The sequence below is a fragment of the Molothrus ater genome, unplaced genomic scaffold (assembly GCF_012460135.2).
Source record: "Molothrus ater isolate BHLD 08-10-18 breed brown headed cowbird unplaced genomic scaffold, BPBGC_Mater_1.1 matUn_MA506, whole genome shotgun sequence".
NCBI lineage: Eukaryota > Metazoa > Chordata > Aves > Passeriformes > Icteridae > Molothrus > Molothrus ater.
In genome coordinates, this window is record NW_023416572.1 from 7,816 (window position 1) to 18,649 (window position 10,834).

Here is a 10,834-nt window from a genome sequence, read left to right on the forward strand (position 1 = left end):
ACAATTCATATTACAAATATACTAAACACAAAACCAAACACCACAATAATTTCTCAGACATTTTAACCAAACAATTAAACTTCAATAACATCCGTAAGTACTCCAAAACAATTAAAATTATTTTTAAAAGGTTTATTGGGGGTGCGTGGTTTTATTTGGATATTGGTTTTTTAATTCTTAGAGGCTAGATGATTTAAAAAATGGGACTTTTATAGGAATTGAATCAGCTGAGAAGGTGGCACTCTGCAAACAGAAATGACTGAAAATGAATGGGACAGAAATCAGTAACTCTGAAAGTTTTTTTTTTGCTATCAAATACATCACACACACCCAGCCCCACAAAATCCCCATCCCATTGCTCCAAATTGGGATCCCACTTCTCCCAGTCCCCTTCTAACCCCATCTCACCCTGGTGGCTGTGGAATGGGGAGTTTGGCATGGGATTGAGGTTTTTTAAGGAGGGAACAAGGAATTTGAGGTAGGATGGAGCCTTTTTGGGTTAAAATTCAGTTATTTTCAGTGGGATTTGAGTGGTTTTGAAGTGACAGATTCATCCCTCTTGGCTTTGGATTGGAAACACTTGGAGAAGAGAAAAAAATTCAGGCCAAACCAAAGGACAAGCAGCAGGCGTGTTCCCACATGGATCACAGGGAATGTGAGTGACCAGGGCTGTGCCCAAAGTGCCTCCTCCAGTGGGGGATGGAGCTGCAGCAGCGCACGAAGCTCTTCCTGCACTCGGGGCACTCGCAGGGCTTCCCTTACCGGTGCCTCCGTTGGTGTCGGGTCAAGGTAGAGCTCCTGGAGAAGCTCTTCCCACACTGGGGACACTCGTAGGGCCTCTCCCCAGTGTGGATGAGCCGGTGGGTGACGAGGGTGGAGTTGCGCTGGAATCCCTTCCCACAGTCGGGGCATTGGAAGGGCCTCTCCTCTGTGTGAATCCGAGAGTGCAGGAGGAGATGGGAGCTGGTCATAAACCTCTTCCTGCATTTATCACACTCATAGGGCCTCTCCCCAGTGTGGATGCGCTGGTGATTGACAAGTTCGGCGTTGTACTTGAACGCCTTCCCGCAGTCAAGGCATTGGAAGGCCTCTCCTCTGTGTGAATCCGATAGTGCCGGAGGAGATGGGAGCTGGTCTGATACCTCTTCCCACACTCGGAGCACTCGTAGGGCCTCTCCCCTGTGTGGGTCCTCTGGTGCGAGTAAGGCGGGAGCTCTGGCTGAAGGTCTTGCACACTCCCCACATTTGTAGGGCCGTTCCCCAGTGTGGATCCTCTGGTGCACGATAAGGCTGGAGCTCCACCTGAAGCTCTTCCCACACTGCCCACTTGTAGGGCCATTCCCAGTGTGGGTCCTCTGGTGCCTGATCAGCTCGGAGTTCCACCTGAAGCTCTTCCCACACTCCTTGCACGTGTGGGGCTTCTCCCCATCATGGAGCTGCTCATGGAGCACCAGCTCTGAGCTCTGGCTCCATCTCCGGCCGCCTTCCCGGCCCAGGCTGGCTCTTTCCCCCTCACATCCCTGCCATCTGCGTTTGCAGCCCCTCCTCGAGCGGCATCTCCGGGGCTTTTCCTCCCCGTTGGCTTCCTGCGCCGTGGAGCTGCTCAAAACGGCCTCTGCCACCAGGTTCTGCCGCGGGCATTTGTCCTCCCTGCTCTCCATGCTCAGCTCCTGCTCTGGGCGAGGAAGGACAAGGACAGCATGGGATTTGCCTCCGTGCCACAGGCAAGGGCAACGAGATCCCCCCAGGCCGTCTCTGGGGACGCACTGCCCCCTCTTGGCTCTCCCCATTTCGGGATGCGGGGCTGTTTTGGCTCCCGGGCTCCCTTCTCCCCTCATTCTCTGCTCTGGGCTGCAGCGGCTCCAAGGAGTCCCCCTGCCCCTCTCCAGGCTCTTGAGGCTCCCGCCAATGGCGGCGCTCCCCCCTCTCTGGGCTCCCCACTTTGGCCTCCTGGGGGACACAGGGCTCTGCCTCCAGGCTGCCTCTGCCGGCAGCCGCCACCGCCACCCCCCGATGTCCCCGAGGGGCCTTTTCCGCTCAGCCTTGGACTTCTTCATTCTCCAAACATCCCCCCAAAAACCCAACCCAGGAACCCCCCGGGATATCCGGGCCGGGCTCCCCCCCCTCCCCTCACCTGCGCCATGGGGGGGGCGATGATCCCACTGGTGGGGCTGTGAATTCAGGCAGGCTGGACACGCATGGTCCCCCCGCTCAGCCTTGATCCGCCTTTGTCCCTCCTCTTCCTCCCGCTCCTCCTGTCTTATCTCCCCCTCCTTCTTCTCCTCCATCCCTTCCTCCTCTCCTCCTCCCCTAACACCGCCTCCTTCTCTGCTCTTTCTCCTCCCGCTCCTCCTCTTCCATCCCCCCTCCTCCCCTGTCTTATCCCTACCCCCATCTCCTTTTCCATCCCGCCCCTTCCATTCCTTCTCCTCCTCCTCCCCCCTTACCCGCCTCCTCCTCCCCCTCCATCCCTGCCCTTCCCTCCCTCCTCCTCCTCCTCCCCCAGCAGCAGCCACACCCTCGGTGCCCCGTTCCCGCAGCCCTCGCAGCCCGCGGCAGCAGCGGCGATGGAGCCGGGCCAGGTCGGCATGGGCAGCGCGGGGCTCTCGGCTGCTCCCAGCCGCTGCGGGCGGGGGGAACCGGCCCGGGCCAAAGGAGAGGCAAACTGGGCAAACTGGGGGCTGCACATCCAAACTGGGCCTTGCTGGGGACCCTGCCTGGCCACTGCCAGCCCTTGGGGCTCCTCTCGGCACATCCGCCAGGGGGGAACGCACACAGGCCTGGGGTATCCCAGCAGTGGCAGCACTGCCAGGGACTGGGCTGCACTGGGATCGGACTGGGACTGACTGGGACTGTACTGGCTTTGTTCTGACATCGTACTGGGATCGTACTGGGAGTGACTGGGGCTGTACTGGCTTTGTACTGACATGAGACTGGGATCATACTGCCATATCAGGGCAGACTGTGATTGCACCTAGGGACACTGGGATCACACTGGGAGTGAGTAGGAGCCTGTGGGGGGCACTTGAGACCATGTTAGGGACAAATGGGATTTACTGGGATGAACTGGGATGGTGCTGAGTGTTACTGGGAGTAGCTGTGAGGAACTGGGGACATGCTAAGAGCAACTGGGTGGAACTGGAACTGAATGGGTGGATGCTGGGGGTGATTGGAAACTGCTGGGCTTATACTGGGGTGAACTGGGATCATGCTGGAGCTGACTGGGATCATTCTGGCAGTGAGTGCCACTACACTGAGGCTGACTGGGAGTGGTTGGGAGCAAATGGGATCATACTGGAAGGAACTGGAAAGAGGGTGGAGGGAACTGGGATAAACTGGGAGATACTGGGGGTGACTGGAACAAAAGTGAGGGTGAAAGAGAGCAACTGGAACCATGTGGAGCACAACTGGTTCATACTGGTAGGGACTGGGAGCACATTGGGGCCATATTTGGATCATACTGGGAGGGACTGGACTAATACTGGGAGGATCTGAGAGGGACTGGGAGCACACCCTGCACATCATCCCCCATACTGGGCCTGACTGGGAGCAACTGGGAGCACGCTGGCAGCAAATGGCATCATACTGGGACTGACTGGGCTGATCTAGGAAGCAACTGGAACCATACTGGAGGCAGCTGGGACCATACTGGGAGAGACTGGAAGCAACTGGGATTATACTGGGAGGACCACACTGGGAAGGCTGGCATGTGACTGGGATCAAACTGGAGCTTACTGGGATCATATTGGGGTTGAAAGGGAGTGACTGGGATCACAGTTTGGGCAACTGGGAGTAACTGAGGGAAACTGGGATGATGCTGCAAGCAAACTGGAGAAACTGGGAAGGACTGGATGCCTGCTGGAGGCAACTGGGATATACTGGGCATGACTGGGGGATCATACTGGGAGAACTGACACCTTACTGGGGCCACTGGCAGTGCCTGGAAATGACTGCAGACATGCTGGGGGCAACTGGGATATACTGGGAGTGTCTGTAACCATACTGGGGGACTGGAACCACACTGGGAACAACTGGGACCATGCTGGGGAGAACTGGGACCATACTGGGGCAACTGGGAGTGAGTGGGATCATACTGGGAGGGACTGGGATCATATGGGGAGTGACTGAGACTATAGCAGGGGCAACTGGGTTCAACTGGGACCATCCTGGGAGTGTCTGTAACCATAGGGAGTGACGGAAGCACACTGGGAACAGCTGGGCCCATGCTGGGAGCAACTGGAATCACTCTGAGGGTGACTGGAATCATGCTGGGATTGACTGGGAGCAACTGGAATGGAGCTGAAAGCAACTGGGAGGAAGTGGGGGTGACTGGGAACACGCTTGAAGCAACTGGGATAAACTGGGAGAGACACTGAGTTACTGGGATCATACTTGAGGGTACTGGGTCATGCTGGCATTGACAGAGAGCAACTGGGATCACACTGGAAGCACTGGAATTGTACTGGGAGTGTCTGGGAGCAACTGGGATTAGACTGCAAGTGACTGGGATCATACTGGGAGTGGCTACAACCATACTGGGATTAGAGTGGGTGTGAGTGGACCCTGACTGGGGGTTACTGGGAGCTACCAGGCCCATCCTGAAAGCTGACTGGGGACTTAATTAGCAGAGCTGGGAGCAACTGGGGTAAAACTGGGGGCAAGTGAACCACGCTGAGGTAACGGGGGTGCCTGGCAATCACTGCAGAATGTTCAGGGCAACTGGGATAGACTGGGAGGGTCTCCGACCATCCAAGTGGTGATTGGGACCAAACTGGGAGTGACTGGGAAGGTGTTGGGGGAATTGGGAACATACTGGGGTCAAGTGGGAGTGACTGGGGCCCTGCTAGGAGAGACTGGGATCATACTGGGAGTGCCTAGGACTATGCTAGGGACAACTGGGAGAACTGGGAACACACTGGATGAAAGTCGGAGGAACTGGGAGCAACTGGGACTGTGCTGGTAGTAAATTGCATGATCATACGGAAGGACTGGCAGGGACTGTCTTCATACTGGGAGCAACTGGAATCCTGCGGGGAGTGAGGGGATGTGACCAGGATTATACTGGGAGTGCACAGGCCTATACTGGGAGCAAGTGGGCTCATACGGGGAGCAGCCACTGCCTGAAACTGGACCCCCCAAAAACACCTCCCAGGGCCCCCTGATGTCCCCCCGAGGGCCATCTGCGACTCGGCTTTGGAGCCCTGCCAGCTGCAAACATCCTCCCCAAAATTCCCAAACTCAGGCACCCCCCGGGATATTTGGGCCGCACTCCCGCTGCCCGGGCACCAGCAAAATGGGGGGCGATGCTTCTGGGACTGCGGCGCCTCCAGGGAGCGTCCAGGCCACGAGATTCTCCCTCTCCTCTTGTACTGCGGGTGCTCGGCCTCTTCCTCCCTCCCTCCTCCTCCTCCCCCGTTCCCGAAGGCCGAACCGTGAGAGCAAATGGGGCAGGGAAAGGCCGGAACCCTGAGGGGAAAGGGGGCGGGGAAAGGGCGGGAACCGTGAGGGGAAAGGGGGCAGGGAAAGGGCGGGAACCCTGAGGGGAAAGGGGGCGGGGAAAGGGCGGGAACTGTGAGGGGAAAGGGGGCGGGGAAAGGGCGGGAACCGTGAGGGGAAAGGGGCGGCTCAGGCCAAGGGCGGCAACTGTGAGGGGACACTCTGGGAGGCGGCACCCTGCAAACAGAACTGCAACATAAACGGGAAAGAAAGCAATAAGTCTGAGAGTTTTATTTGCCATCAAATACATCCCACACACCCAGCCCCACACAACCCCCATCCCACCTCTCCAAAAAGGGATCACACTTCTGCCTGTCTCCTCCCAAACCCATCTAAGCCTGGTGGCTCTGGAATCGAGTGGGTTTGGCATGGAATTGAGGTTTTCTGAGGTGGGAATGAGCTCTTTTGGGGTAATATTGAGCTGTTTTAAGTGGGATTAGGGTTGTTTTGAGGTGACAGATCCATCCCTCTTGGCTTTTGGAGTGCAAAGAGATGGAGAAGAGAGAAACATTAAGGTGAAAAAAAAGGAAAACAAGCCACCTGTGTTCCTAACATGGACCACAGGGACTGTGGCTCACCAGGGTTGTGCCCAAAGTTCCTCCTCCAGTGGGGGATGGAGCTGCAGCAGCGCACGAAGCTCTTCCCGCACTCGGGGCACTCGCAGGGCTTCCCTTACCGGTGCCTCCGTTGGTGTCGGGTCAAGTTAGAGCTGCAGGAGAAGCTCTTCCCACACTGGGGACATTTGTAGGGCCTCTCCCCAGTGTGGATGCGCTGGTGAATGATGAGGTGGGAGTTGTGCTTGAATCCCTTCCCACAGTTGGGGCAGTGGAAGGGCCTCTCCTCTGTGTGAATCTGATAGTGCCGGAGGAGATGGGAGCTGGTCTGAAACCTCTTCCTGCATTTATCACACTCGTAGGGCCTCTCCCCTGTGTGGATGCGCCAGTGCTTGACGAGGGTGGAGTTGCGCTTGAATCCCTTCCCACACTCGAGGCATTGGAAGGGCCTCTCCTCTGTGTGACTCTGATAGTGCTGGAGGAGATGGAAGCTGGTCAGAAACCTCTTCCTGCATTTATCACACTCATAGGGCCTCTCCCCAGTGTGGGTCATCTGGTGCCTGATTAGGTCAGATTTCTGGCTGAAGCGCATCCCACACTCCCCACACTCGTAAGGTCTATCTCCAGTGTGGATCCTCTGATGCTTGATCAGATCAGAGCTCCAGCTGAAGTTCTTCCCACACTCCCCACACTCGTAGGGCCGTTCCCCAGTGTGGATCATCTGGTGCCTGATCAGGTTGGAGCTCAGGCTGAAGCTCTTCCCACACTCCCCACATTCATAGGGCCTCTCCCCAGTGTGGATCCTCTGGTGCTTTATAAGGTCAGAGCTCCTCCTGAAGGTCTTCCCACACTCGTAGGGCCGCTCCCCAGTGTGGGTCCTCTGGTGCACGATCAGGTCGGAGTTCCACCTGAAGCTCTTCCCACACTCCCCACACTCGCAGGGCCGTTCCCCAGTGTGGATCCTCTGATGCTGGAACAGGTTCCCTTTGTGTCCAAAGCTCTTCCCACATTCCACACATTGGTAGGGCCGTTCCCCAGTGTGGATGCGCCGGTGCTTCACGAGGGTGGAGTCGCGTTGGAATCCCTTCCCACAGTCGGGGCAGTGGAAGGGCCTCTCCTCTGTGTGACTCTGATAGTGTCGGAGGAGATGGGAGCTGGTCTGAAACCTCTTCCCACACTCCCCACACTCGTAGGGCCGTTCCCCAGTGTGGGTCCTCTGGTGCCTGATCAGCTCGGAGTTCCACCTGAAGCTCTTCCCACACTCCTTGCACGTGTGGGGCTTCTCCCCATCATGGAGCTGCTCATGGAGCACCAGCTCTGAGCTCTGGCTCCATCTCCGGCCGCCTTCCCGGCCCAGGCTGCCTCTTTCCCCCTCACATCCCCGCCATCTGCGTTTGCAGCCCCTCCTCGTGCGGCATCTCCGGGGCTTTTCCTCCCCATTGGCTTCCTGTGCCGTGGAGCCGCTCAAAACGGCCTCTGCCACCAGGTTCTGCCGCGGGCATTTGTCCTCCCTGCTCTCCATGCTCAGCTCCTGCTCTGGGCGAGGAAGGACAAGGACAGGATGGGATTTGCCTCCGTGCCTCAGGCAAGGGCAACGAGATCCCCCCAGGGCATCCCCAGCAGGACACCGCCACCGCCACCCCCCCCCCCCGATGTCCCCCCGAGGGGCCTTTTCCGCTCAGCCTTGGACTTCTTCATTCTCCAAACATCCCCCCAAAAACCCAACCAGGGACCACCCGGGATATCCGGGCTGGGCTCCCCCTCCCCGCTCACCTGCGCCATGGGGGGGGCGATGATCCCACAGGTGGGGGCTGCGAATTCATGCAGGGCTTGAGACCGCGTGGTTCCCTCCGCTCAACCTCGATCCACCCCTCTCGCTCCTCTTCCATCCCCGCTCCTCCTCCTTCTCCTTCTCCCCTCCTCCTCTTCCATAGCCCTATCTCCCCCATCCTAACCCCGCCTCCTCCTCCCCCTCCATCCCTGCCCTCCTCCTCCTGCTCAGCCTTGATCCGCCTTCGTCCCTCCTCTTGCTCTCGCTCCTCCTGTCTTATCTCCACATCCTTCTTCTCCTCCATCTTTCCTCCCTCTCCTCCTCCCCCTCAACCTGCCTCTTTCACTGCTCTTCTCCTCCTGCTCCTCCTCTTCCATCCCCCCTCACCCTCCTCTCTGTTATCTCCATCTCCTTCTCCCGCCCCTTCCATCCCTTCTCCTTCTCCTCCTCCTCCCTAACCCCTCCTCCTTCTCCTCCTTCCATCGCTGCTCTCTCTCCGCCTTCATTCCTTCTCCTCCTCCTCCCCCCTCTACCCGCCTCCTCCTCCATCCCTGCCCTTCCCTCCCTCCTCCTCCTCCCCCAGCAGCAGCCACACCCTCGGTGCCCCGTTCCCGCGGCCCTCGCAGCCCGCGGCAGCAGCGGCGATGGAGCCGGGTCAGGTCGGCATGGGCAGCGCGGGGCTCTCGGCTGCTCCCAGCCGCTGCGGGCGGGGGGAACCCGGCCCGGGCCAAAGGAGAGGCAAACTGGGCAAACTGGGGGCTGCACATCCAAACTGGGCCTTGCTGGGGACCCTGCCTGGCCACTGCCAGCCCCTGGGGCTCCTCTCGGCACATCCGCCAGGGGGGAACGCACACAGGCCTGGGGGATCCCAGCAGTGGCAGCACTGCCAGGGACTGGGCTGCACTGGGATCGTACTGGGACTGACTGGGGCTGTACTGGCTTTGTACTGACATCATACTGGGATTATACTGCCATACCAGGGCAGATTGTGATCACACTGATGGATACTGGGATCATACTGGGAGCGAGTAGCAGCCTGCGGGGGGCAATTGACACCATGTTAGGGACAAATGGGATATACTGGGAGTGACTGGGATTATGCTGAGAGTGACTGGGAACAGCTGTGAACAACTGCGATCATGCCAGGAGCAACTGGGAGTGACTGGCTGCATGTTGGGGGTGACTGGAAACTGCTGGGCTTATACTGGGATGATCTGGGACCATGCTGGAGCTGACTGGGATCATTCTGGCAGTGAGTGCCACTACACTGATGCTGACTGGGAGTGCTTGGGAGCAAATGGGATCATACTGGAAGGAACTGGAAAGAGGGTGGACGGAAGTGGGCTACACTGGGACATACTGGGAGTGACTGGAACAAAAGTGAGGGTGAAAGAGAGCAACTGGAACCATGTGGAGCACAACTGGTTCATACTGGCAGGGACTGGGAGCACACTGGGCTCCTATTTGGATCATACTGGGAGGGACTGGACTAATACTGGGAGGATCTGAGAGGGACTGGGAGCACACCCTGCACATCATCCCCCAGACTGGGCCTGACTGGGAGCAACTGGGAGCACGCTGGAGGCAGCTGGGACCATACTGGGAGAGACTGGAAGCAACTGGAGTTATAATGGGACCACACTGGGAGGGCTGGCATGTGACTGGGATCAAACTGGAGCTTACTGGGATCATATTGGGGTTGAAAGGGAGCGACTGGGATCACAGTTTGGGCAACTGGGAGCAACTGAGGGAAACTGGGATGATGCTGCAAGCAAACTGGAGGAACTGGGAAGGACTGGATGCCTGCTGGGGGCAACTGGGATCTACTGGGCATGGCTGGGGGATCATACTGGGATAACTGACACCTTACTGGGGCCACTGGCAGTGCCTGGAAATGACTGCAGACATGCTGGGGGCAACTGGGATATACTGGGAGTGTCTGGAACCATACTGGGGGGACTGGAACCACACTGGGAACAACTGGGATCACACTGGGAGTGTCTGTAACCATAGGGGAGTGATGGAAGCACACTGGGAACAGCTGGGCCCATGCTGGGAGCAACTGGGATCACGCTGGGGGCACTGGCATCAGACTGGGAGTGACTGGGAGCAACTGGGATTAGACTGCAAGGGACTGGGATCATACTGGGAGTGGCTACACTCATACTGGGATTATACTGGGCGTGAATGGAACCTGACTGGGGCTTACTGGGAGCTACTGGGCCCATGTTGGGAGGAAAATGTGACACACTGGGAGCAACTGGGATCGGCTGGAAGGTTCTGGAACCATGCTGAGAGGACTGAGACTACAACTGGGGCAACTGGGATCATACTGGGAGCAACTGGGGCCACCCTTTGAGCAACAGATGGAAACTGGGATGATGCTAGAGGAAACTGGGAGGAACTGGGAAAGACTGGGATCATTCTGAGGTAACTGAAACATACTGGGAGTGTCTGTAACCATCCTGGGGGCACTGGAACCACCCTGGGAACAGCTGGGATCATGCTGGCAGCAACTGGGACGATGCTGGGGGAAACTGAATCTACCCTGGAGGCAACTGGGCACGACTGGGACCCTGCTGGGAGGGACTGGGACTATTCTTGGGGCAACTGGGATCATCATGGGAGGAACTGGGAACATCTGGAATTATGCTGGGAGCAACTGGGATCACACTGGGATCCCAGTGAGAGCAGCTGAGTCCATGCTGGGTTACACTGGGATCTCATTGAGAGCGACTGGAATCACACTGGGATTGACTGGGAGTGGCTGGTTTTGTGGATTTTGGGGGGGTTTGGATTTTGGGGGATTTATTGGCATTTTGAGGGGGAGTTTTTCTGGGGGTGTTTGGGGGTTTATTGAAATTTTTGTGGCTCTTTCTGAATTTAGGGGGTTTTACTGGGATTTTGTTGGGATTTTCTGGGATTCTCAGAAATTCCTGGGGTTTTATTGGGATTTTTAGGAGATTTTGGGGCATTTTATTGGAATTGTGGTGGTATTCAGAGGGATTAATTG

At 57.5% G+C, this 10,834-nt stretch overlaps 2 protein-coding genes across 2 annotated transcripts; both read right to left on the bottom strand.

Annotated features, from left to right (window-relative positions):
* Positions 1–644: 644 nt before the first annotated feature.
* On the bottom strand, positions 645–1,339 carry LOC129046603 (zinc finger protein 19-like). Its single transcript, XM_054518257.1, is given in 2 exon segments — positions 645–1,084; positions 1,087–1,339. Coding segments are annotated over 2 exon segments (579 nt in total). The 3' UTR covers positions 645–758.
* Positions 1,340–5,712: 4,373 nt separating this feature from the next.
* LOC118701026 (zinc finger protein 501-like) lies at positions 5,713–7,929 on the bottom strand. The gene is made up of 2 exons (XM_054518258.1): positions 7,824–7,929; positions 5,713–7,581 (listed from the first exon to the last, which is right to left on the bottom strand). Exons 1-2 carry the CDS (start codon positions 7,830–7,832, stop codon positions 6,169–6,171), a joined length of 1,422 nt encoding a protein of 473 aa, XP_054374233.1. The 5' UTR covers positions 7,833–7,929; the 3' UTR covers positions 5,713–6,168.
* Between the last annotated feature and the right edge of the window lie 2,905 nt (positions 7,930–10,834).